The sequence below is a fragment of the Odontesthes bonariensis genome, chromosome 15 (genome assembly GCF_027942865.1).
Source record: "Odontesthes bonariensis isolate fOdoBon6 chromosome 15, fOdoBon6.hap1, whole genome shotgun sequence".
NCBI lineage: Eukaryota > Metazoa > Chordata > Actinopteri > Atheriniformes > Atherinopsidae > Odontesthes > Odontesthes bonariensis.
The window spans coordinates 14,828,959-14,856,438 of NC_134520.1; the positions used below are offsets into that span (position 1 = coordinate 14,828,959).

Here is a 27,480-nt window from a genome sequence, read left to right on the forward strand (position 1 = left end):
TGGGGGTCATTCAAAAGGACAACTACGCCACCTGGGAACTTACAACCCATATTTAGAAACCTAAAAATAGAGGAATGGAACAAAGACATAGGTTTGGGACTGAGGAGGCAGAGACAGTAGGTTAAATGAGAAATAATACAACCAGTGATAAAAAAAATAAACCTAGACGAAAAGAGGGATAAAAACTGCTGGGAAAGAGGCCTCACCTAGGCAGGGGGAGGAGCCTAACTGAGTTTCCTAGGTGTGTTCACAACACTTCACTACATAGGTGTTGAACTTATAGAAATGGCCATGTGAAAGAACAGGACAACCCAACACAATGTCAACCTCATGACGGTGTATGGTGGCTAAATCTATTCCTGCATTCAAAGACATTGTTGGAATATGATTGGATTTAAACACAGCAGCTCGTTCCCAGCTGATTTGTGTTTACAAGAAAATGCAAAAGCTCCCTGTAATGACTGTATTAATCTTTTTCTTCCGAAAACCATCTTTAACTGGAGGTAAGTGGTCAGTTTGCCTCCATGTTCTGTGTTTTATGTACTTTGTTTTCTTTCAGTGGAAACATCAGCGTTATTCAAAGCTTTATAAAGCTTTACTTGAGAATTAAACCATCAATCCCACATAGTGGAGAAACTCTCATAGTCTCATAAGAAAGCAGAGTTGCATGAAACATACCCACATTCTTTCTTCACAATTCTCATTCTGACCCAAATGTGATGTAACCAAATAGAAAAGAGGAAAGTGGGTCCTATCACACTTTGTAAGATTTAACCCCAGGACAGTGCATAGCAGAAACAGGGACACTTGCCTGAAACCATATCACTTGTCCCTCGTGTAATTGATTATTAACATTGATAATGTGCATTTAAGCAACAATTTATCAGAAATGTTATTCTTTGTAGATCTGCTTTATATATATATATATATATAGCAAGACATGATTTGGCTCAACTTAACATTCTGAGTATCTTTGAGGTCATCGAGACTTCCAGCCTTTTTCATAAGTTATGACATCCTGTTGTGAAAATCTTGACCCATGTATTTTGTAACTGCTCTAACTAAAATGCCCAACTGCAACGTTGGCAATACACTGAAGCAATAAAGACCGCAATAATAAGGAAGATGATTTCTTCTGCAGAAACTATAAAGTCGTGAGATGAATGTCTTCTCTTCACTGGAGACCATGGCAGTCAGCCTCTTACTTCTGCTGCTCTTTGCCCTCAGTGGTAAGATATATTATCTCTGTGTTAAAAAATGGGGGGGGGGGGGGGGGTACTTTACAACAAACCCTATATTAGAGACAATGTGTTTTGTGTTTCAGGAGCTGATGGTTCTCATATTGTTGGAGGCAGAGATGCGGCCCCCCACTCACGCCCTTTCATGGCTTCACTGCAGGCACGAGGTGGCCATTTCTGTGGAGGAGCACTGGTGAGGGAGGACTTTGTGCTCACAGCAGCACATTGTAACATGGCCACGTAAGAATTTTTTTTCCAATCATAGTAGCTAGGAATTTATAATCATTTTAAGCTTGCAAACACCAGTGAACCCATTTTCTTTGCTCATACCATTTGAGGAATGAGTTTGGTAATCTCAGTGAAAAGTGTAAAGCATTTCTCAAAGTATTCAATAACATTATAACCCTTGTTGATTTCCTTCGAGCCTATTGTGTAATTTCATAACATTTCATCAGGACACAAAATCATTAGCGCCTGATTAGCTTGATATTTCACAAAAACAACAGATTGTTAAGTTTTCACTGAGTTGAAATGATGCATGTTATCTGAAAGGAGGATACTGACTTAAAACCCTGTTTTCTGAAAATGGTCAACATGGCAGAGATTGGTGAGGAAAGAGGGATAACTGCCTAACGTCTCAACTTCACATGCATGTTGTGATTTCTAGACCATTCACAGTTGTGCTTGGCATTGACACCCTGAGAGGTAACGAGCCAGCAAAGCAGGAGTTCCGTGTTCTCAACGCCATTCCACACCCAAACTACAATGATTTTGCAAACGATATCATGCTCCTAAAGGTGAGGAAGGCGTGTTTATGACACTGCAGCAGAATAAAAGTGCATCTGTCTAATTATTGCACAACGCAGAGAAAACACAACCTCTAAAACTGCTGTTTTTTTCTTCTGCCATCAACTCTTCTCAGCTTAGCGGCAGGGCCCAGCTGACTGAAGCTGTGCAGGTGATCCCTCTGAAGCCTGGCATGCTGAGAACATCGAGTAAGTGCATCATAGCTGGCTGGGGGGATATAGGCGATAACCGGACTCTGGCAAACAGGCTCCAGGAAGTCAATGTCACCATCCTTACGCGAAGGGCATGTCAAGGGAGATGGAGAGATGTCCCCATCATCAGTTCAATGGTTTGTGGTGAGGGAGCCCAAAGCTTTCAGGGTTTCTGCTCGGTAAGTAAATATGCTGACCAGTCACAGATCAAGCAATATTCAACACAAACAAAACTCCCATTGAGGGTATCTTAAACAATAGCCACTAACTTCAAGGTGTCTTTCTCTTCAAGGGGGATTCAGGGGGTCCACTGGTGTGTGATGGAGGTGCAGCGGGTGTCGTCTCCTTTTCCGGACGTCGATGTGGAGACCCCAGGACCCCTGATGTGTACTCACGCATTTCATCCTTCAGGACATGGATTAACCAAGTGCTAGAAAGCAATTAGAGACCAAATGACTTACTCCTTGTTGATTCAAAGTAAATTGTGATATTTTTCCCACTTCAGGTAATAAATCTTTTCTTTTTTGCTGAAAAGTGAATTTTACATTGCAGTGAAAACACATTTTAAGTTTAGTAACAGAAATTAAGAAAGTCCTTTGGATGTTATTTTCATGGACAATTATTATTATTATTTCTTTTATTATTCTTTGAGGTGCAAAAATCCCACCATTCCGACAAGTCTTTATAAGGAAAAGTGCGTTACTCAACAGATAACAGTCCCTTCTTTCTGTTCATGCATTTGACATGTTTTAAGACATGTGTACAGATGTGATACAGCCTTTAAAAGCCTAATTAAAGCCTCTCCCCCTCTCTCTCTGCCTGTTATTCTTCAAAGCTTGTGATGTTTGAATGATGTTAAATTGATACTGAATGATAGCCTGGGGCTAACTGAATGATGATTTAAGGGTCAAATCTACAGTCAGAGGGGAGGAACAGGTGGATGTGGGCATATTTCGGATTTGAAAAATAAAAATAAAAGATGATGGCACTCAGGATCCATCCATAAGGGTTGTGTTGTTACTATTTCACTATAACTCTGCTGTGTGCGTGTAACTGCTGTAATGTAGGTGTGTCGGACAACGTCAGATCCTGACAATGTCATGAGCTCGTGGTAATTTTCCAAACGCACTCCAAAAGCAAATGAATGATATTCAAATAGTTTATTACACAGAAAGGAGTGACAAACATAGACAAACACTGTTCACATATTGATTTAAAACTGAAAAACTAATAAAAAAAAATAATAACACGTTTTGGGTAGCCTCATATATGAAATTGGTTTTATTTGCAGCACCGGGACGTCCGACGCAGGTGAGCTGTCTTTGATGTCTGTAATTGCAATTATTAATGTTGCATATGACGCCAGTGTGCAATAGACGCCTGGGCTCTGTTGAAAGCTCTGTATCCCTGTATTTTTATTTTTGAAATTTCAGGGTATTTTGATAATAATTTATTAAAGTTGCTATCCGAGGTAGAGTTCCTCTAAAGAAAAACAAAGGGCTTTAATAGGCTATTAAAGGAATTGTCGGAATGGCGGGATGTTTATAAAAACTATAACATTCCGACAATGGGAGGAAAAAGGTGTGGGATTGGCGGGATGTCGGAATAGCGGGATGTAACCGGCCTCTGGTACCAAAACGTTTCCTTTAAACGTCTTACATTGAAAAATGGTATAAGTGGTATAAAGTATTAATTCCATTTTTGTCAGGAAGAAAGAAGAAGTAAGTTTCCAAAAGAGATTTATTCTGCCTTAAAGACTGCGGACTTTGCTCAAACCATCCTTCACTTGAGATCAAAATACAATAACCTCAACTGTAGGGGCTTAGTGATGAGATTCAGACATGGACAATAGTCCGATTTTATGAGTAGACACTCTGGAACAAGTGAGCATGCAAAGAAAACATGCTGATTTCCTGGAGACTCAGGACAATAACTCCAATGAAAATGATCAAAGTCTAATAGTTTTTGAATTCTTTATGCAATCTTGGTTACTGCCTCAGCTCCGTTTTGTGTTGTTTTTCTCATTGTTTATGCTCCACGAAAGATTAGATCAAGCTGAAATTAAAACTACATGTTTTTGTTCTGCATTTCATATATACATATCAGTTATACGTATATAATATAAATGTATAATTGGAAATTCATGAGATCTCAGAACAAAAGATGGAGTCAAACGTTCATAGTTCTCAGGGTGACAGCTGGGGACCTGACCCTGCTGAAAAAAGTGACTTACCATTAGTTCCCCATAAGGTTTTCTAAGCCTGTAGTTGCCAAATCACTTGGATGTACCCTGGTTTATCTGATGAGAACATACATAGTGCCTCTGTGATTAAAGCCTTGTTTCCACTATGCAGTCCGGTACGAGTCGTTTCGGAATGGTACGGTACGGGTCGGGTCGCTTTGGGGTCAGCTTGCGTTCCCACTGTACAATGGGGAACCTCAGGGGTGGGGGGAGTAAATAGCGTAAATAGCAAATAACAGCAAATAACAAATAACATCCATCATGTCGAACCACCTCCAAGCTTCTTCAGCTTAATGCGACACTGGCTTGGGGTCCGGTTGAAACCACTCTCTGCCATTTTTGCGGCAATCAGCTGGAAAAATTTTTCGTTTCGAACAGCGCCATTGAGCTGCCGCTGCACAGCCTCCTCACCAACAATGGAGCGGGGCCTAGAACTGGTCCCGTGTTAGGTACCCCAAGCAGAAGGGTTACGAAAATGGTAACGGTACGGATCGGTATGCTTTCATGGTAATGGAAACACTGAAATAAGCGAACCGTTCCGACCCGACCCGTACCGGACTGCATAGTGGAAACACGCCATAAACTGCTAATTAATGCATTTGTTTGTCATCAAACAAATGGAAAAAAAAAATTCTGAACTTTATTAAATGCCGACTTTAATTTAATCTTCTAATCCCAAATGAATGTCTGTCTTTAGACACTTCTGATCACTTCGTATAATTCGGTGCTCAGGTGTTGCATATGTTTAGTTGCTGTAGGAACACGTTGAACTCTGTTTGAAAACTTTATTTTGACTGGAGTTTATTCCTTTGCATGTCGCTAGGTGCTTTTCACATTTGTTTTTTGTTTTTTTACTTAAATAATTCTTAATATCAGCTCAAAACAACCCAAGGAGATTGATATCAGGGGCTGTTGCACAACAGTCATCAGATATCTCACTCTAAAGCTTGTTGCTGGGGGACGTCGTTCATCAATATTATTAAATAATATCAATACGTTCATCTTGACCTAACACAGTACATGCACACACCCCTCCCCTCCTGACATCCTCTTAGAGTTCAAAGGTCACCTGTCACAGTGAGTTTGATCGAAGGGTGTCCCTTTAGTTATATTAGTGCATCTTAAACAATGGCCACTAACTTCAAGGTGTCTTTCTCTAAAAGAGGGATTCCAGGGATCACTTGGTGTGTGATGGAGGTGCAGCGGGTGTTTTCTCCTTTTCTGGATGTGGATGTGGAGACCTCAAGATCCCTGATTTGTACACCCGCATTTCATGGATTAAAGAAGTGCCAAAAAAAAACAATTAAAGACCAAATGGACCCTTGTCGATCTTGTGATATTTGTCCCACTTCAGATTATTATTATTTTTTTTTCTGAAAAAGGGAATTTTACATTGCAGTGAAATTACAAATATAAGTGAGAATTACGATGTTGCCCAAATCTATTTTGCAATATTAGAGTTAAACATGTATTTTTCAGTTTTGTAAAATGCATTAAAGAAAGTCCTTTTGTGTTATCTTAATGGGCATTTTGTGAGTCTTCATTAAAGGCTGATTTCCATGTTTGTGGTCACATTCCAAATGTCTGTTAAAACTATGGGAAAAATATTAAGTTAAAGGGACATGCTACAGATCAAAAGGGTAAACATTTCTAACAAATAAAGATCACCAGAATTCTTTTGGATGTGTGTTTGTGCGTGGGTTCGTGTTCCACAAATGTTAATTGTAAGGGAAACTATATGTATCCATCATCCACCATCATACATCATATCTTTACCTTGCATATTTCAGCAAGACAATGCTGAACTGTGCTCAGCATCTGTTACAGCAGCATGGCTGCGTAGCAAATGAGTCCGGGTGCTGTGCTGGTCAGTCATCAAAGACAAAATACGACAGAGGAAACCCAGGACTGTTGAGCAGCTAAAAAGTCGCAGCAACAATGCAGGACATTGACTGTTTGTGGTTGTTTTGTGCGTCCAACCATTTCACATTCATTTGCGCATCTTTTTATTATTTTTTTTGTCTCATTATGAACATCTTTAATGGCATCTTGGTCACGTTGTGTCATTTTGGACTTCTCACATCCCTGTGGTAACTGCATATGTGCTCTAGTTGTGGTAGTTATTTAGCATCTATGCTCATTTTGTTTATATTGTTCTTATTAGTGGCTACTTTCAGATCTTTCTATATTCTAAGATTTCCTCTGTATTTACTTTACTGTATTTAATTAATTATACTCATGGTCCTGCTTATTTTCTAAACAGTCTGGGCCCAATTATAAGAAACTGTTTCCTAAGTGGAAGCCTGGGAGGTGTCTCAGCTCTGCAGAAACAGGCTGTTGAAGCCATTTCCAACCAAACACAAAGAAATGAGGTACTATGCTGCCCTCTGCTGGAATAAACTCCCCATTGAACTTGAAGTAACTTGAAGTATTTTCTATTTCTTGCTATTAATTGATAAACTGCCTTAATTCATTGTCCTAATTCTACTGTGCATTTGCCTGCACTTTTAATCAAACATGTATGTGCTTCTATATAACTTCACTTCACTTTGATTTTCATATGGATAATTTCTGACACGCTCATGGTCATTTTATGTCTAATTTGTTTCATTTGGCATGTCTTTCTCATTCTGCATTTCTTTATAGTTGTTTTATTTTCTCATGTTGGTCTCATATTGTTACTTTGTTACTGTCTCTGTGGACAGTTAGCATGTCACAGTGGGTTTGCTTATGTTTTCTTTTCTTTTGTACCACTTTGTTGTTTGTTGATTTGAATTATTTCTTGCTCATGTATTATGCTGCATTTTGGTTGTTTCAATGTTTTGGGGTCATTTTGCCACTCCTCTTTGTAATTTGCATCTCTTTGTGAGTGTTTTTTTCTGATTATAAAATGCAAACCTCTGAAGCCATTTCTTGCTGTTGTATGGCCACGGAGAGCAGAATTATGTGCAACTATGCATCTCAGCCCCACTGGCAACTTGGAGATTTATACAACATCCATTTGGTTTCAAGAACATAGGTATCTGCTAATTTCTCTCAATGGTTGAAAAATGTACTGATTAAATCATTATGGTGGGAGCTACCAAGGTTTCCACAGTAATCAGGACCAGTCGCTCTCATAGAATAAGCTAGCTGTCATATACATCTTGTATTGTACGCCATTAACTTAAAATCAAATCAAAATGCTTCACCGAAACCCACAATAATCTCATTTGAACTGCTACAAATCAATATTCTGGGGAATATATGTATATGTCCCATAAGTATATGTATGTTTGTGTATGTCGTGGGATCAATTTCAAGACTTGCATTTTAAATTCTAACCCTAACCCTTGTGACATGCGTCAAGATCGGTAAGAAATCCAAATCTGGTTGTCATTCATGAAATATTAAATGGGGCATTAACCGGATTTCGACTTTTACTTGTCGTTGCAGTGCGTGGAAGTAACATCATAAATGGGGAAAAAAGCGCTGGAGAGTTCAGTGCGGTACATGACCTCCACGCATAATGATGGTCATATATGTGGAGGACTTCTTGTCATTGTGGGGGCGGGTGGATTATCAGTTTTCTGCTAATTTCTTCAATTTCTGATTGATGTTATTAAATATCTGCTTTTGAAAACGTACCAATAATGTTCAAAATGTCAGTACTTCAGTTAACCTACAAACGTTGTTCTGGGAACCCACAATCTCAAGAAGGACAGTGATATAAAGATAAAAATTGAAAAGAGCTGCATGTCTGATGAATATAAGGAAGTTGGACTGGGTTAGGACATCATGCTACATAAAGTAAGTATAATTCATATTTGCATTTGTGAGCCTTTGGAAAAGCAGAGATGTATTTAACTTGACAACAGTGTAGAGCAGTTAGAAGCTTCAACATACAGAGTGTCTACAGTTTTTATCCGGTGTCTACATACTACTATGTATTCATTATATGAGCCTGGCGACGCCTTCAGCTCATCAACTTACAGCAGTGTGTGTTTCATGACTCATTATTCATCACACTTTTCTGGATAACATGAAGAGATCTCACGCCTGTGGGAGTACTAGCAGAACACCAGGCTATCTTGCAGCTCATCTGGCTTCTCATAGTTCAAAGCATGGGCTGTGTGAAGGAGATTTAAGCTGGAATGTTCTAAAATGTTGACATTAAGCAGGTTTAACATATTCACCAGCTTGTTAGGCATGCCAACATTTGTTGAGAAGTGTTAAACTTATAGAAATGGCCATGTGAAAGAACAGGACAACCCAACACAATGTCAACCTTATGACGGTGAATGATGGCTAAATCTATTCCTGCATTCAAAGACATTGTTGGAATATGATTTGGATTTAAACACAGCAGCTTGTTCCCAGCTGATTTGTGTTTGCAAGAAAATGCAAAAGCTCCCTGTAATGACTGTATTATTCTTTTTCTTCTGAAAACCATCTGGTAGTGGTCACTTTGCCATTTTTACTGTCTCCATGTTCTGTGTTTTATGTTCTTTCAGTGGAAACATCAGCGTTATTCAAAGCTTTCTCAAGCTTTTCTTGTTAATTAAACCATCAATCCCACATAGCGGAGAAACTCGTGTCTCACGCGAGAGCAGCGTTGCATGAAACATACCCACATTCTTTCTTCACAATTCTCATTCTGACCCAAATGTGATGTAACCAAATAGAAAAGAGGAAAGTGGGTCTTATCACACTTTGTAAGATTTAACTCCAAATGAGACACTCTGAGGAATAAACAGTTGTGTAATTATCCATCACAAACAGGGATATTTGCCTGAACCCATATCACTTGTCCCTCATGTAATTGATCATTAACATGAATAATGTGCATTTAAGAGACCGTTTATGTCACAATGGGTGGGTGAGGTAGTACACAGATGCCGACTCAGATGTAAAAAAGCAAACTGGGTTTATTAAGCAAAAAACAATACATAGTTAACACAAAAACAAGACTATGGAAAAACAAAACTAAAGACTTGACAGGGCATGGTTAAATACTTAACTTGATACGTGGGGTCGTGGCATTGCATGAGGGTGAAATCAGGAATCATGGTAAGTGTGTAAGGATCTCACAAAAGGACAGGGGAGACTGGAAACTAAATAGGGAACTGGAAGTGATTAGTGACTGGGTGCAGCTGGTGGGGAATGAACAGGTGATGTGCGTGAAACTAATGAGCAAGCATGGGAAGTGAGAGGAAAAAACAATGGCAAGACTAAAAACAAGAATTCAAAACCAAAGGGTATTCCACGAAGCTGGCTTAGCGGAAAGCCTCGCTTTTCTCGCTACTTCTGGCTAAACTTAGAGAGAGTTCCGTTCCATGAACATGGCTTATTTGAAAGCCCGCTGAGTAACCATGGTAACTTATGCTGCTGAACTAGCCTGCTCCTGGGCAGGCTAAAGTTTAAGCTTAGCTTAGCTGCATATCAAAGAATGTCCGACCGGCTGAAACAGACTCCCGAAAGAAATGTTCACCTAGAATTCTGCGCCCCCGCACTCTCATGTCTAGTCTAATAAACTAAACAAAAACTGTGGTTATCATATCACCACTTTCACTGTCTCGAAAAATCAATCAGTCGGTGCCAGTGCAACTAAAGAAACGCAACTATACACACGTACTGAACATGAAATTAAATGAGAAAGAACATCCATCCATCCATTATCTTCCGGGGGTTGGGTCGCGGGGGCAGCAGCTTGAGCAAAGAGACCCAGATGTCCCTGTCCCCGGCCACTTCCTCCAGCTCTTCTGGGGGGACCCCGAGGCGTTCCCAGGCCAGCAGAGAGACATAGTCTCTCCAACGTGTCCTGGGTCTTCCCCGGGGCCTCCTCCCAGTGGGATGGGCCCGGAACACCTCACCGGGGAGGCGTCCAGGAGGCATCCTAACCAGATGCCCGAGCCACCTCATCTGACTCCTCTCGATGCGGAGGAGCAGCGGTTCTACTCCGAGCCCCTCCCGGATGACCGAGCTTCTCACCCTATCTCTAAGGGAGAGCCCAGACACCTTGCGGAGGAAACTCATTTCGGCCGCTTGTATTCGCGATCTCGTTCTTTCGGTCACTACCCACACAGCTCCTGACCATAGGTGAGGGTAGGAACATAGATTGACCGGTAAATCGAGAGCTTCGCCTTCTGGCTCAGCTCCTTTTTCACCACGACGGGCGGTGCAGAGCCCGCATCACTGCAGACGCCGCACCAATCCGCCTGTCAATCTCCTGCTTCATTCGTCCCTCACTCGTGAACAAGACCTCGAGATACTTGAACTCCTCCACTTGGGAAAGGATCTCATCCCCGACCCGGAGAGGGCATTCCACTCTTCCACCCGGCCGAGGACCATGGTCTCAGATTTCGAGGTGCTGATTCTCATCCCAGCCGCTTCATACTCGGCTGCGAACCGCTCCAGTGAGAGCTGAAGGTCACGGCCCGACGACGCCAACAGAACCACATCGTCCACAAAGAGCAGAGACCCGATTCTGAGGTCGCCAAAACGGACCCCCTCAACGCCCTGGCTGCGCCTAGAAATTCTGTCCATAAAAAATATGAACAGAATCGATAACAAAAAGCAGCCCTGACTGAGTCCAACCCCCACAGGAAACATGTCCGAAAGAACATGGTATTCATTAAAACTAATCAATACCTAACAAACATTCGATCTACACCCACATAGGACCCGACTCAGAAAAATGGGGGACAGGTAATAATGTTAATAATACAAATTATTGAAAGCTCCTTTCAAAACAGTCAAGGACACTGTACAAACAAGATATTAGATAAAAACACAGGAATTAAAACATCATACCATATTAAAAATACACAGAACGCAGCAATCAATGGAGGTAAGCACACTTGAACGGATGGGTTTTGAGTTAAAGGTAGGGTAGGAGATCCTGGATTTTGAGTCCAGCGAAGCTGCATTTTGAAAATACACAGGTAAAAAGTCCCAACCCTTTTCTTCACTTTCCCCCCAAAGGCACGCCTCTAGAGTACATGAACGCGCACGAGCACGAAGGTGCACAAGCGCTGTTCTGACAGCAAGCATCGATCGTTGCCGTATTTAGTATTTAGTATATGCTAACTATACGTTTAATAATGCTAGGTGCTAGCCAAGCTGGCTCTAGTTTAGCTTCCTGCCAAGCTTCTGGACGTTCACGGAGCAGGGTACGCGCACAGGGGGAAGGAGGGGGAGGGAGGAGCAGGTTGCAGTTTGATAGACGGCATCAGTATCCAATCATTGTGAACGGTCCGTTCACAATGATTGGATACTGTTTTTCCTAGATTGTACGTTCTAGAGGCCACTAAAACTTTTCATATTTGTGTCAAAACTTTTAATTAATTGGTTGCAATGAGGGTGTGAAGAGTATTTCAAGCAATATGTAAAAAAATGTTCCAGAAAAAGATCCCCTACCCCGCCTTTAAGACTTGAACAGAGGGAAAGTGTCAGTATTGCGAATGTGTGTGTGGGGGCATGTGTACAGAAGAATTTAGACCTCCTGTCCTTTTAGGCTGCTGCTCCACATTTACAGTAGCCGATAATGTAAAACAACTTACTGGCTGAAGAATTAGCATTAAGTTAATCATCTCCCTCAGGCTTCCCTAATGTTATCGGTTCACTACACTGTGCCCGTGTATGCATCCAGGCCCCTGCTGGACCCGTGGAGGCTGACTATGTAAACCGAAAATTTTTCCGTATCCTAAATGTACAGGTACACTTGGGGATAATTGTCCATAGACTCTGAACTGGATTTCTCATTTTGAAAAATACCACATCAACCCCTTTGAGTAATGCTGAGAATTGTTACATTTATGCCCTGTGAAACCTCATCATTGACTCCTATCCTCCGACCATACAGATGATCTGTGATGGAGGTCATTTCATTTCCAACATTGAGACTAAATAGACAGGATCAGTTCATGATTCTAGGATCTTCCGAGCATCCTCAATGGCACAGAGGTTTGCACAAGGCGTGAGAATTTTACTTACCCGAAGGAGTGTACTTTTGAAGAAAGGTGTATATAGCATAGGCATAATTTTGGTAATCTAATGAGAGGTCAGGTGTAGAGGTCATCTTAAGGAATTTAAAGTGCTCATCATACTTTATTATAGATAGCCATATAAGGCACATATTGCATCAAATTGCCAAGTCTTAACACATGTATATCCATCCAACATTTCTCTTATTCTGCAGGAGAGTTCAATGGTGTCCTGCTTGGGGACAGGGGCTATGCATGCTGGCCGTACCTCCTCACGCCATATCCTGATCCAGGAATAAGGGCATGCACATGCACATGCACATGCACATGCACATGCACATGCACATGCACATGCACATGCACATGCACATGCTACAACAAGGGCACGGATAGAAATGACCTTTGGCCAAATTAAATACAGGTTCATTGCTTAAAGTTCTCAGGCACCATGGCTGACTTCTGACAGAGCCATCTTAAATTAATAGTATACTTCATATTTTATACATTTTGTCTTGTGGACAACTTTTCAGGCTCAAGTCTTTTCTTCGTTGAGTTCCAGTGCCTGAAAGGACTCAGTTTCTCCTGACACAGTGAGGGACCTAAACAGGGACGCATATTTCCATTGACCCTTATTGTTGTGACCTTTGAGTTAGAACTTCTTTTCATAATTTAGCATTGACACAGTAGCAGTTTAAGACAGAGCAAGTGTAAGAAGGCTAAATGGACAGAGATGATTTATAACTTTCCACACGTTTAAGTCATGGCACCCCACTGTGAATATAAATGTAAAAAACCCATTTCTAACACTTTGCATGAGCCGTACAATAATGACAAGTTTGAGTTCAAGTTGTGTTGAATTGTTTAATTAATATTACATGTTTCTCAAGCTGTGGAGAGAAAACAGAATTAAATACAGTTGACACCACGACCTTCTCCTTTATCTGAATTTATACTAACATCCCTCTCCAGTTTCATAATCTCTTGCTTGATCTTTTTTATTTTCAGTTTCTTGTATCTAGTTTGGTGCTCTCTTTATTGGACAAACACATTTCTTCAAAGGCTACTTACCACTCTGAAATATGTTCCTGTACTTTACCTTCACCTACTGCCAGGTACGCTTTTGGCTGTTAGCTCCTGTTGAGATGTAACAGTGAAAAAATAATATCTGGGTCACACACACGGGATAATATAGTCACTACAGTATGATGATGCGTGTCGATTATTGGGTTATTAATAAAGTGAGCAGGGCCAGTATATTTGTGCTGTACATCTCATACAGAGACAATTCAGCATGCTATATGTAAACAAATTATAACACAAAGAGGAGAGCACAAATACATGTGGACAGTAAAATAAATGTCTAACAATTGACAATGGTATGAAACTTTCATAACTTACGCATTTAGTCTGTCGGCAGTTGTTAGCCATGCCGTTTCCCTCGCTTTATTGATCACAGCTGTATTACCATTTCTGGTGATGACATTTTTAAAATCCTCATACAGCTCCATCAGCATTATTTGTTCAGCTGCTGAAAAAATAACAGCTCTTGTCTTTCTCTCCTTTTCACGCAGATCTCCGTTTTTCCACCATCCACTCGTCAGAACTTCTTACGTTCCTCGTGCACTCGCACTTAGCTAGGCTATGTAAGCCTCGCTTGGATTAGCCTCGCTGAGATGCAGCTAAAATGTCTTAGTGAAACGACTTGAGGCTTAATTGGGAGATGGTGTTAGTTCAAGCGAGTCTTTCCGGCTATAGCCTGGCTTTCTTTAGCTACTTTGGTGGAATACCAAAACATAAAACTAAAAACATGGGGAAAGTCCCGTGGGTGTGACAGTTTACCAAAAATGTTATTATTTGTGGATCAGGTATATTACTTTCAGTTATTTGCAAGACATGACTTGGCTGGAACACAAAATGTAAAACATTTACTCAACTGTAAGAAATTTGCGTTATCTTCAGTCTTGTGTGTATCTTTGAATAAGGTAACACTATGACACCCTGTTGTGAAAGTTCCGACCCATGTCTTTTGTAACTGTTCCAACTAAAATGCCCAACTGCATGTTGGCAATACACTGAAGCAATAAAGACCGCAATAATAAGGAAGATGATTTCTTCTGCAGAAACTTTAAAGTTGTGAGATGAATGTCTTCTCTTCACTGGAGACCATGGCAGTCAGCCTCTTACTTCTGCTGCTCTTTGCCCTCAGTGGTAAGATATATTATCTTTGTGTTAAAAAAATGAGGGGGGGGGGGGGGGTGTACTTTACGACAAACCCTATATTAAAGACAATGTGTTTTGTGTTTCAGAGGCTGATGGTTCTCATATTGTTGGAGGCAGAGATGCGGCCCCCCACTCACGCCCTTTCATGGCTTCACTGCAGGCACGAGGTGGCCATTTCTGTGGAGGAGCACTGGTGAGGGAGGACTTTGTGCTCACAGCAGCACATTGTAACATGGCCACGTAAGAATTTTTTTTCCAATCATAGTAGCTAGGAATTTATAATCATTTTAAGCTTGCAAACACCAGTGAACCCATTTTCTTTGCTCATACCATTTGAGGAATGAGTTTGGTAATCTCAGTGAAAAGTGTAAAGCATTTCTCAAAGTATTCAATAACATTATAACCCTTGTTGATTTCCTTCGAGCCTATTGTGTAATTTCATAACATTTCATCAGGACACAAAATCATTAGCGCCTGATTAGCTTGATATTTCACAAAAACAACAGATTGTTAAGTTTTCACTGAGTTGAAATGATGCATGTTATCTGAAAGGAGGATACTGACTTAAAACCCTGTTTTCTGAAAATGGTCAACATGGCAGAGATTGGTGAGGAAAGAGGGATAACTGCCTAACGTCTCAACTTCACATGCATGTTGTGATTTCTAGACCATTCACAGTTGTGCTTGGCATTGACACCCTGAGAGGTAACGAGCCAGCAAAGCAGGAGTTCCGTGTTCTCAACGCCATTCCACACCCAAACTACAATGATTTAGCAAACGATGTCATGCTCCTAAAGGTGAGGAAGGCGTGTTTATGACACTGCAGCAGAATAAAAGTGCATCTGTCTAATTATTGCACAACGCAGAGAAAACACAACCTCTAAAACTGCTGTTTTTTTCTTCTGCCATCAACTCTTCTCAGCTTAGCGGCAGGGCCCAGCTGACTGAAGCTGTGCAGGTGATCCCTCTGAAGCCTGGCATGCTGAGAACATCGAGTAAGTGCATCATAGCTGGCTGGGGGGATATAGACGATGAAGAGACTGAGGCAAACAGGCTCCAGGAAGTCAATGTCACCATCATGTCGCGAAGGGCATGTCAAGGGAGATGGAGAGATGTCCCCATCATCAGGTCAATGGTTTGTGGTGAGGGAGCCCAAAGCTTTCAGGGTTTCTGCTTTGTAAGTAAATATGCTGACCAGTCACAGATCAAGCAATATTCAACACAAACAAAACTCCCATTGAGGGTATCTTAAACAATGGCCACTAACTTCAAGGTGTCTTTCTCTTCAAGGGGGATTCAGGGGGTCCACTGGTGTGTGATGGAGGTGCAGCGGGTGTCGTCTCCTTTTCTGGACGTCGATGTGGAGACCCCAAGACCCCTGATGTGTACTCACGCATTTCATCCTTCAGGAGATGGATTAACCAAGTGCTAGAAAGCAATTAGAGACCAAATGGCTTACTCCTTGTTGATTCAAATGATTTTTTGTCATTTTTCCCACTTCAGATTATAGATCTTTTCTTTTTTGCTGAAACGTGAATTTTATATTGCAGTGAAATTACAAATATAAGTGAGAGTTACAGTGTTTCAATCTATTTCGTAAACTTAGAGGTAAATGTGTTTTCGGAATGTTGAATAAAATCACCAGTGAAAATAATCAAAAGGCTAAACATTTCAAATAAATAAAGATCACCAAAATTCTTTTGGATTTCTTACATTAAATTTGTGTGTGTGGGTTCGTGTTCCACAAACATTAATTGTAAGGGAAACTATATGTACAAATCAGAGCTATAGAGTAATACTACTCTAGAGTAATATTTAATATTATTTGGAGTATTACTTTATAGCTGTGGTACAAATATGCAAATATGAAATATCTTCGTAAATAAGCACTGATCTGCCAAAAGGGGTGTGGAATAAATAAAGTAACTATTTGGACACCATTATGTTGTAACAACGTTGATTTCTAGTAACCATTTTGAGCACCCAAGTATTTTATGAAAATAAGATGATCTTCCTAACGAACAATTTCGTATATTAATGAAAATATGTCGGTGAACAAGTCCTTGTGCATCCTGAAACTTAAATTCGTGTCACTACAGGGTATGATTACCAAATTCCTAATAAGGTTGCAAAATGATACTGAACTGAACGTAATAGATTGAGAGAATATCAACTAATTTCACATTTTATCAGCCTTTCTTGAAAATAAAACAATAATGAAACATAGAAACACAAACCAATTCATGATTATGTACTCATTACAGTTGTGGAGGCAAAGAAAAAGAAAGACATTTTATCGAAGGAACAAATAAGCTACTGCCCTTTGATTTAATGAGCAACATAGTTGGATGGACAGCAGAACATGCGGTCTGAGTCTGAATGTTTGCAGTGTTTTATAACGGGGGATAACGGTGACATGCAACCACAATGGGAGACTGCGTATATCATAAATAAAAACAGAACGTAATGACAACCAACAGAGGGCAATAATCTATCAATCATAAACCATAACTTTATTCACAGTACAACATAGAGAACACATCAAATGTTCAGTGTGATGGATTTTCCTATTTCATGAAAAATAGGAAAAATAGGAAAAACCCTTGTCATGGCTGAGGTGCCCTTGAGCAAGGCACTGTACCCCCATGCTCCCCGGGCGCTGAATGGCTGCCCACTGCTCCAGGTTGGCATCTGTCTCTGAGTGTGTGACCCTGTGCATGTGTGTGTCAACAGGTGCCAACCTGGATGGGTTAAAAGCAGAGGACAAATTTTGTGTGTATGCATGACCAATAAATCGGATCTTAATGAGTCCGGGTACTGTAATGGTGAGTCATCAAAGGCAAAATATGACAGAGGAAACCCAGGACTGTTGAGCAGCTAAAAAGTCGCAGCAACAATGCAGGACATTGACTGTTTGTGGTTGATTTCTGCGCCCAACCATTTCACATTCATTTGCGCACCATTTCATTATTTTTTTTGTCTCATTTTGAATGTCTTTAATGGCATCTTGGTCACGGTGTGTCATTTTGGACTTCTCACATCTCTGTGGTAACTGCATATGTGCTCTAGTTGTGGTAGTTATTTAGCATCTATGCTCATTTTGGTTATATTGTTCTTATTAGTGGCTACTTTCAGATCTTTCTCCTATTCTAGGATGCTTCCTCTGTATTTACTTAATCAATTAATTATACTCATGGTCCTGTTTATTTTCTAAACAGTCTGGGCCCAATTATAAGAAACAGTTTCCTAAGTGGAAGCTTCGGAGGTGTCTCAGCTCTGCAGAAGCAGGCTGTTGAAGCAATTTCCAACCAAACACAAAGAAATGAGGTATTATGCTGCTCCCTGCTGGAATAAACTCCCCATTGAACTAAGGCTTGCCCATTTTGATCAATTTAAAAAAAATGTTAACTAGTATTTTCTCTTTCCTGCTATTTATTGATAAACTGCCTTCGTTTATTTTCTTCAATCCACTTTGCATTAGTCTACAATAGCACTGATAACATGCCTGTGCTTCTCTCTCAATGTAATTTACATTTTTTCTTTACTTTAATTCTAATTCAAAACTACTTATATCAATGCTATTTGAATCATTTTTATGGGATTTTTTTTTCCTGCTCCCCTTTTATTGGCTTTAATGTCATTTTTCTCCCTAAGTTTGACATAAAGCTCTCTGAATTGCCATCGTGTATGAAATGCGATATACAGTGTAACTTACCTTGTTGAACCTTGCTTTTGCCACTTTGATTTTCATGTGGGTCACTTCTTACATGCCCATGGTAATTTTATGCATCTCTTTCTCACTCTGCATTCCTGTATGGTTGTTTTGTTTGTCGTGTTCGTCTCATATTGTTACTTTGGATCTCTGTGACCAGTTTGCATGTCATAGTGGGTTTATTTATTTTTTTTTTTTTGTACCACTTTGTAATTTTTTTTTCAGTTATTTATTGTTCATTGTGTGACGTGTTTAATGCTGCATTTCGTTTTTTTCAATGTTTTGGGGTCACTTTGCCGCTACTCTGTGTTATTGGGCACGTCTCTTTGTGAGCATTTGCATTTAATTCGGGTTATTTCCTTCCCCTTGCACTGCAGCTCTTTTCTTGCCTTTGAGGCCATTCGCCGAATCTTTGGACTCATTAAGCCATGTTGGTGACATTTTACTTTAATTTGGTCATGTTGCAGCTCTTTGTGTTTGTGTTTCTCATTGTTGCCATTTTTTTTTTGTCACTTTGGTGTAATTTTACATTTTCATGTCACTTCTCAAACTTTGTGTTGTTGCTTTTTGTGTTGTCTCTCTAGTTTATAACTAGAGACTATAACATCCCACATCATGGAAGTCCTGGAGAGAGCAGGCAAGTGAACATCTTTCAAAATCCACTAGTTTGCTTATCATACTGACGTTGGTGTAGAAGATGCCTCCTACCTCAGTGACATCTGGACAATAATGGCAGCACTGTGAGGATCGTGTTCTTTGTTTTCTCCAATGCTTTTAATACTATTCAGCCTGCACCGTTATGCGAGAAGCTCCAGAGTATCGAGGTGGATGCCTCAACAACAACTTGGAATATTGACTACTACAAGGCTGTGTCTGAGAAAGGGATTAGCAGCACAAGAGCACAACAACGGAGTGTCGTCTAACTGTTTCTCTTCACTCTGTACACCTCAGATTCCTATCGTCTTCAGAAATACTCAGATGACTGTGCAGTTATAGGGTATATCTGTATATAAGAACAAGAGGCTGAGCACAGGAAAATGATGTGCCATGGTGTGGGAATCTCCCCCATCTTGAGAATAAACAAGACAAATCAGATCTGTCAATTTTAGGAGAATAATAAGCTTCAGACTGTTTTCATCCTGGGAGAAGAAGTGGATGTGTGGAGAAGCAGAGACAATGACGTGTGTTCACCGAGAGGCTTCCTCAGCTCCACTGCAACAAAGAATGCTACAGGAGGCATTCCCAGCCACAGCCATATCTCTACACAAAGACTTTTTTTTTTTTTTTAATGACCAAGGGCGTCGTGACCCCTCGAACCCATGACATTGAGTGCAGTTAGCCCGTAAGCGTAATGAAAATGATATTCCTTTTGGTCATTACATTACTTTGCAGTGTTGAAGCCTTTTTCTGGTGTTGTTTGCCCCTTTAAGACAAGCCACACGCAACATCTGCGTCACACAAATAAACTCTGACCTCATTTGGCTTTACCTGCTGATGATTGTGCCCTTTAAGTTGTTTGTCTCTTGTGCGCAACACCTTGGTAGCTGTGAGTCTCTCCGCAGCATGAATCGCCGTCCACTTGAACAATTTAGCCCGGCTGTTAAAAGTCCGTGTTACTGTGATTAAAACACCAACACCCAATTCCCTTTGCGCGCGTGCTAACGTTTGTCTCTGCCGTTCAGTTAACCCGCGGCTTGCTGGGAACTGGAGTATTCTCTCGCCGTGAAACCCCATCTCCCATTTTCCACAGGTTTCGCGAGATTTACACCGGCGGGGGCTGGTGTGTGGCAACATTTTTTTTCCCCCCTGTCAAACGAACTCACCGATACTGACATGAAAACAGCTTAAAGGTAATTAAACTGTTCCCCACGCGGAGGACAAGGCTGAAAACTGCCCGTTGTTGCTGGTGTGTGTTAGCTGCCGTTAGCGGCTCCGAGGAGCGGATGTAGCTGTGTGAACGCCTCCGCTCACCTACAGTAACATCTGCATTGAGGTAGCACAGTCAGTCAGTCAGACAGACAGACGAGTGCTAGCAATAGCCTACAGTGTGAGGTGGAGCGTTTAGTCCAGGACAGGTGAGCTATTACGTGAGTTGTCGCGTAGTGTATCTGGCTTGCCTCATCACATTGTATTTGTTAGTTTGTAAGTCACTGGCATTCAAATATAGCCGGTGTTTCATCCTGTAATTTATCTTATAGGGCGGCTGACTTAGTCGTTTACAGTTGTCCCAATTAGCTCGTTTACAGTGTTGCTTTAGGTATTGTGCATAATAAACAGTGACCTCCATGGCTGTGTAGCCTTGATAAATACTCAGGAAGTTATTCCACCGTGCTAGCCCATTGGTCGTTGGAGTTGTCAGTCAGTTGAGCAGACTGCAGCCCGTCATAGTTTTTTTTTTTTTTTTTTTTTTTTTATTTTAATTTTAAATTTTTTTTATTTCCTCTGTTAGGCGAGCATATCTGTTTAAAGGAGAGAGAGAGAGAGCGCCTCCCTGATCTTGTAGGACTGTCCATGTGTTTGTCACTTTGGCAGCAGTTATGCCCAATTGCACAATCACTGAACATTGCCCTGTCTTTCTCTTACATAGTAACCTTTGCATTTCTGGAGGCATGTCCAAGAAAAGGAGCAGGTATGTAGACTCAAAGCTGTTGTATTGGCCGTCATGTGACACCATTTCAGTTGGATTCAGTACACTTCTCATGTCCCAAATGGCTGCGAATAAAAGCAACTGCAACAAACGAATAGCTGATTGGAGCAGTTGCTGGAATGTACGGTAGAAGTCATACAGTGTTTCCATTCACCGACATTCAGAAGTGGCACAAAATGGCTAAGAAATTCAAATTACGCCAAGTGGCTTTGGCTGAGCTTGTTTGTGCTGCCGTTACAGTATGCAAGAGAACTGACTACACCCTGTACAGTACCATTAAAAATGATTAAAGATTGCATTGCCTCTCAATAATTGCATTGTTTCTAAGTTGACAAGCAAAGTATTTTCTCTTACGAACCGACAAACAATGAACTTATCGGTGGATGATTTGGTCAAATAATCCAACCGTTCATCTTCAAATATAAATGGTCTTATGCCTTTTCTTGAGTTTTCGGTGTTTACAGCTTTGCTGTTGGCTTCGTGTAATGCGCACATGTGAACATTTTGTGTATTTTATCGCAGTGTGTTACGTGTGCATTGTTGTAACGTGTATTGCTGCCTGTCTTTCCCAGGACCTTCTTAAGAAAAGAGATTTCAAATCTTTTGATCCTACCTAAGTAAAGTTCTAAACGGCATGTCTGCATTAATCAAGACACAGTTGCGGCAGCCAACAAGTAGGGTGTTCCAGCTCAGCCAGGCATTCAAAACTCCATTAAGACATAACAAAGGTGGTAATGACCTTTCTTTAACAACTGAGGATTTTCTTCTGCAGCATCTCTGTGGGCTCACATAAAAAGGGACGTTTGATGCGCCCTTATATAAAGTGCACAGATACACTGACGGGTAATCCCTAACAAAAGCACAGTGTACAAATGGAGATGTGTGTGAAGAAGAGCAGGAGAATCCTCACCGCAAAAAGCAACGCTTTTAGTGCATTTAAGATGCGGCAATTAAGGCAAGAGAGGACTGCATTTAGAAAAGTGTTTGTTGTGCAAGGTCGCAAGCCAATATATGCCTACTGTTTGTGGTGTGAGCTGCACGAAGCTCATACACATTTGGGTAAATACTCAAGGAAGGCATTTAGCGTTAAAACCGGTCCCGTATGTGTGGAAATCTTCTGTGTCTCGGACCAGATCGACGTGAAATAAACTTTACTGACTTAATATTCTCAATACATAGACACATTTTCTTGTCTGTGAATGGGCTTGTGAACAGTTTGGAACAAAATGTATATGAAAAAAAAATATATATATATATATATTCACCTGCTGAAAATGATGTATTTCTTTTGGTCTTTTATGTGGCAATCTGACATTTATTCACCGTCAGTCAGTCGCTTTCAGTTTGGCTGTGTCGGGCATATGCATAGATTTAATAGATCTGCATCACTCCATCTAAGTGTTGTCTCGGTCCGACTTCGCTGTCTTGGATTTTAATCGGGAAAAATCAAATCAAATCAAATTTATTTGTATAGCACATTTCATGTACAAACAGTTCAAAGTGCTTTACATAAAATAAAAGCATTGCAGCAGGGAGTGCAAGAAGCATTAAAAATACATAAAATAATATAAAGAGAAACAAATACAATCATTTAAATGAGAAAAGAACGGGTGAAAACAACGGAGCTCTTTACAGAGAGTTCAAGCTCTGAACATTAACTGCTCTGCAGCGGGTTATGTCTTCAGCCCAAGTTACCATGGTGATCTAGCCAGGATAAAAGAGAGTCACCTTTGAGACACTGACTCAACACACTAAGTCATTGCCTCTTGCTTTGTGGTCCGCCCCTCTGGAGGTGTAGGATGGGCCGTGGTACCGTTGATCAGAGCTGCGGTGTTCGTCCCTCTCTAAAACGATGCCACTTTAAAAAGTCTTGCTCTCCAGGAGGAGAGACTGAGACTCTAGACTGTGGCTATCAGAAGAAAATAAAAGACTAAGACTGGGCAAATGACACCGAATAACATTAATCACTATGAATGGCGTCCGGGACGGGAAACTCTTGCTGCCCCGTGACGCAACACGATTTCTTTCTTTCTTTCTTTTCTTCAAATATCTAACTCTTAAGATATAATGCAGTTATTGAGAGCTCTCAGTTTTGAGTCATTTTATATTCAACTCATCCAAGCCCGATGCGACACGTGTCCTTTCCCCTTTCAGTCCTGATGTAAAGAGAGCATTGTTCCATTATTAGTTTTTCTCAATTAAAAATGCTTTTTTGCCTCAGGTCTGAATTGGTGAACCGATGGTGGATGGGTGGGTTGTTTTCACTCTTACTGTTTTCCGTGCTATGCTTCAAACCTTAACCACCGGCACACGGACCTGCATGTTCATCTTGTCTCACCAGAAAGCGGAGCAGTGGGGAATTGAGTGACACCGTAACACCGGACCCCAACTGCATTCTGGGAGTACGCATTCAGCATAACTGGCGAGAGAGGGGGAACCAGAGCAAATGGAAGGGGACAGTACTCGACAGGCTTAGTGTCAATCCCTCCCTCTTCATGGTGAAGTATGACGGATTCGACTGTGTTTACGGCATTGAGCTTTTCAAAGATGAGAGAGTGTCCAACCTGCAAGTCTTGTCAGAGAAAGTCGGTGAGTCAGAGGCAGCTGAGATTTGAAATGGGACAATGGGGTTGCATTTTGCCATCTACGTGACTCGCACGTTGCCCACGCTTTGTGCTTGTGTCTCCGCAGTAAACAACAAAATCAAGATACCCCCGGGGGCGGAGGAGCTGGTGGGCAAAGCTGTGGAGCATCTGTTTGAAAAGGAGGATGGAGAGAAGAATGAGTGGAGGGGCATGGTCCTCTCCAGAGCTCCAGTCATGACCAACTGGTATTATATCACTTATGAAAAGGACCCCGTTCTTTATATGTACCAGTTATGGGACGACTACGCTGATGGAGACCTTAGGATTTTGCCTGAAGCAGGTACTGCTAATATCTGTTCAACAAAGAGAGATTGATAGCTCACAAAGCTGTAGTAAGGCTCTGATAATCTGGTCCCGAGGCTTTATGAATTACAACAAGAGACCACTATGTGTAGATAAATTGGTTTTCCGCTTTGGAAGATCATTTTATTCTTTTTTGTCTGGTGTAGATACCATGTGAGCTGACCAGCAGTCATGGAGTTTTGTATTTAGTCATCAAGTTTGACTTCCACAACTAAAGAGGGAACATTGTATTATCCATGCAAAGACAATACGCAGCCTAAAGTAAAACCTTTAACCCAAAGATAAAGTCATTTAAAGTGAAGTGAAAGTTTTCTTCTGCGGTTGGATAACTCAAAGCTGTGTCTTGATGAATCATTTCAAATGAAGTCTTTGGAGTCAGGTCCCAGCACCAACTTCATGAGACTTTTTTTTAATCTTGCAAACAGAAAGGAAAAATAAACGACACCAGAAACGGGCAGTAGCACGTTCACCTCAGCCACACAGAAGCAAAGAGTCGAGACTAATCAGTGACGTGGTCAGAACGCCTGACAGGCCGATTTGAGTGGTAGGTCTTAAACTCACCGAGACGCGGTGATACTGACGAGAAAGAGACGCTGCACAGCTCCGTGTTTTTGTGATAAACAACCGGTCAGAGTTTCTGATCCCGCATTTCATTCCAGCCCACGTGAGCTTTTAATTTAGACTGTCGAGTAGTGGCAAAAATCCAATGATTTGCACAGCAGCCTTGACATTTTTTGGCATTTTCAAAAAAGGTGTGATTTGGGATTTGTTGCATATTTCTTGCAGAGATTACCCTGCACCGCACACTCTTTGCATCATGTCACAAATAGCAGGAGTATCTCCGGTGGACAGTCTCCTGCTCTGGAGAGCATATGTTAACAGCAACTGCTGAGAAAGTCTAAATTTAATCATGAACTCTTTTATGGATTATTCTCAACGTGCCTGGAACGTTTTTGGCGAGCGTCTTTTACGCCCACGTGACTGAAAAGCTGGATGAGATTTTATCACACCGTACATGTCAAGGTGTCTATGTTATCAGCCACTGGAGTAGAGACGATGTAATGATTTCCTCCTCTTCGCAGAAAACAAGCACCTGTTGCCCGCTGACAGAAAGCCGGGAGAAGAGACGGAGAGTCTGGTGGGGAAGCAGGTGGAGTACGTTACCGACAAGGGGGTGAAGAGAACAGGCCTGGTCATCTACCAGGTCCCGGCAAAGCCCTCAGTCTACTACATCAAATACGATGATGACTTTCATATTCATGTCTATGATCTGGTCAAAACCACCTAGTGGACACTGTCACTTTGCAGCCCCCTGCCATCCGCTTCTGTTCGGCTCTTTGCAACCTGTTGCTGGAGGCCACGGCAGGTTTAAATAGCTGACATGCTGTGTCATTCAGGCCTCAGTGCAATTTTCAGTTTTCCTCTTTTTTTTTTTCTTTTTTTAGTATTATTATTATTATTATTATCATCTTTTTTTTTGTATGCACAGCCGAACTGTAGCATTGCTATGCTTGGCTTTTTTTTCTTCTTTTTTTTTCCCCCTTAAGTGTGAGAGTTTTATTTTTTTAAGTGGTTGCTGCTCTACTCATTACATAACTTTGAAGTTTGGACAGTCAGAGATTGCACCGTTCCCGGCTGCGCAGCTGTTAAAACTGCCTTTGCTTTGTTTCCATTGAGAAGTCCGTCGAGTGGTTCTCTCTGAATTCCATCTCAAAGACTATGAAAGCTACACAAAGATCCTCGAGAAACCCTTGCTATAATTGTTGAAATAGTTAATAAGCTTGATAATACTCAAAGTGTTTTTAGCCGATGTTTTCGTCCTCGTTGAGTTCCGAGAATTGAAGCGGCAAAGCCACCTTCACGGGGCACTTTTACTGTGGATCGCCAATGTACTCCTGCGTCTTTGCACCATATTTACTGTTGTAACATTCATAGCTGTGGTATATGAATCGGCAATATATTTAATTATGTGATTCATGCTTTGCCTCTCTTTCTGTAAGCTTTGGCTCCAAATCCTCTTTTTTTTTTTTAACAGCACGAGGACACATCGGGACTTTTGTGTTTGCGAGTACATTTTCTAAATTCGACTTTGAATTTGAACGCACACAGATCATTAAGTGCCTTCCTGCTTGGCAATTTGCATTTTGCATCGTGCACAACGTTTGTTTGGACTGTGCACTCATCGTTCACCTGTGCTTACGAAGGCTGCTATTTAGTTCTCATCCCAAAAAGTTTTGCAAACCATGAGTTCGTGATAGTGATGTCTTCGCCTCCTAATGCCGAAAATGTTCTTCAGATGTAACGCGCATCATCTTAGGTTGTATTATCTTACTGTTGATATTGTGGGGAGCACTTTATTGTATAAAGTTTACATATTTAGGTTATGGTAGAGTTCTAATAGTTTTCTGCAAAGTGATTTTACTTTAAGAGCAAGCGTTGGCAGAATTATGCTTTAATTTACACGCATGAAGGAAAAGAAAAGAGAGAAAAAAAAAGAAGCAAACTCGCTGCAATACATTCAGAGGACAGTATTTAATCTGTAAAACTTGTGTATAGTTCCTTGTAATGTTGCTTGTTGTGATTACTCCAATTTCTACAAATATCTCAAAAATATCAGCCTCTGCCAATAGTATGAAAAAGAAAAATGAGGAATCCACTTAAAACCAAATATGTCCACATTATTCCCAGCTAACTGCTGCAGCTGGCTCTGGCCTTTCAGACATCATGTGCTCTTGCAGACATCAGATGTCTGCCTGCAGAATGGATTTCATCCAAACGTCATAGCTGTGCGGTCGTCTCAATTGGTGTTGGCCTTCGAAGCCCTTTTTAAAACTTTATGTATTCCTCTGTCGACACTTTTTGTTTTTGTTTTTTCTTTTTTTGGGGTGGTCAAAACTCTGCATGCATCACATGAGCAGTGCCTGGAGGTTCTGAAACTTTACTTTGACACGGCAGTGTGTGGTAGAATCGGCTCTGTACCCACATTCATATAAAGGAAGAGGCCAGCACCACATCCCGCTGGCAGTGCTTTTGGACCGTTTGTGTAGATTTGAGCCATGAATAACTGCGCTCTTCATGCTTCAGCCGCCTCCCCCTGTTCTGAACTTGTAGCAGAATCAGATGACATTTTGTCATTAGAATTAGTATTATGATTATGTAATGAGTAATAAAGATTTTTGCACATTTTCTGTTGTTTTTATTTTTTGCTGCAGACAGCGTGTAAAATAGCTTTGACTCAATAAATCAAAGAAAAGACAGGACATGTTTTACGGTTGATTTGACTTCAGTGGGGAAATTGCATATGTACAACAGACACTCTCTTTTTAACATTGGGGAAGGTTGAAAACGGTGTCACAACACGCAAGGCAAGTTTATTTGTAGAGCACAATTCTTACACAAGGGGATTCAAAGTGCTTTACAGCTACATACAACCACAAGAAGGCAAATAAAATCATTCCAGAAAACATAAGAAATGATAATTAATTCATTCTCAAGATTCTCTGTTCTCGGA

At 40.9% G+C, this 27,480-nt stretch overlaps 2 protein-coding genes across 4 annotated transcripts; both read left to right on the top strand.

The window, feature by feature from the left end:
• The first annotated feature begins 1,127 nt into the window (after positions 1 to 1,127).
• Positions 1,128 to 16,381, top strand: LOC142399971 (transmembrane protease serine 9-like). The gene is made up of 10 exons (XM_075484533.1): positions 1,128 to 1,229; positions 1,325 to 1,478; positions 1,906 to 2,035; positions 2,161 to 2,415; positions 2,529 to 2,678; positions 14,572 to 14,650; positions 14,749 to 14,902; positions 15,330 to 15,459; positions 15,585 to 15,839; positions 15,953 to 16,381. The coding sequence occupies exons 1-10, from the start codon at positions 1,160 to 1,162 to the stop codon at positions 16,103 to 16,105; spliced, it is 1,530 nt and encodes a 509-aa protein (XP_075340648.1). The 5' UTR covers positions 1,128 to 1,159; the 3' UTR covers positions 16,106 to 16,381.
• Positions 16,382 to 19,935: 3,554 nt separating this feature from the next.
• Positions 19,936 to 27,236, top strand: LOC142400325 (spindlin-W-like). 3 transcript variants are annotated; one of them, XM_075485125.1, is made up of 5 exons: positions 19,936 to 20,224; positions 20,962 to 21,003; positions 23,363 to 23,610; positions 23,713 to 23,946; positions 25,052 to 27,236. In XM_075485125.1, the coding sequence occupies exons 2-5, from the start codon at positions 20,984 to 20,986 to the stop codon at positions 25,255 to 25,257; spliced, it is 708 nt and encodes a 235-aa protein (XP_075341240.1). In that variant the 5' UTR covers positions 19,936 to 20,224; positions 20,962 to 20,983; the 3' UTR covers positions 25,258 to 27,236. The 3 variants fall into 3 exon arrangements, with proteins under 3 accessions (XP_075341240.1, XP_075341242.1, XP_075341241.1); XM_075485126.1 differs by lacking the exon at positions 19,936 to 20,224 and adding an exon at positions 20,296 to 20,449; XM_075485127.1 differs by lacking the exon at positions 20,962 to 21,003 and having other exon boundaries at positions 19,938 to 20,224; positions 25,052 to 27,235.
• The last annotated feature ends 244 nt before the right edge of the window (positions 27,237 to 27,480 follow it).

Coding starts and splice junctions, on each gene's coding strand:
- LOC142400325 (XM_075485125.1), top strand. CDS start 20,984: ATGTCCAAGAAAAGGAGCAG. Junction 23,611..23,712: donor AGTCTTGTCAGAGAAAGTCG/GTGAGTCAGAGG, acceptor GTGTCTCCGCAG/TAAACAACAAAATCAAGATA. Junction 23,947..25,051: donor TAGGATTTTGCCTGAAGCAG/GTACTGCTAATA, acceptor TCCTCTTCGCAG/AAAACAAGCACCTGTTGCCC.
- LOC142399971 (XM_075484533.1), top strand. CDS start 1,160: ATGAATGTCTTCTCTTCACTGGAGACCATGGCAGTCAGCCTCTTACTT. Junction 2,036..2,160: donor ACGATATCATGCTCCTAAAG/GTGAGGAAGGCG, acceptor AACTCTTCTCAG/CTTAGCGGCAGGGCCCAGCT. Junction 2,679..14,571: donor ACCAAGTGCTAGAAAGCAAT/TAGAGACCAAAT, acceptor CAGAAACTTTAA/AGTTGTGAGATGAATGTCTT.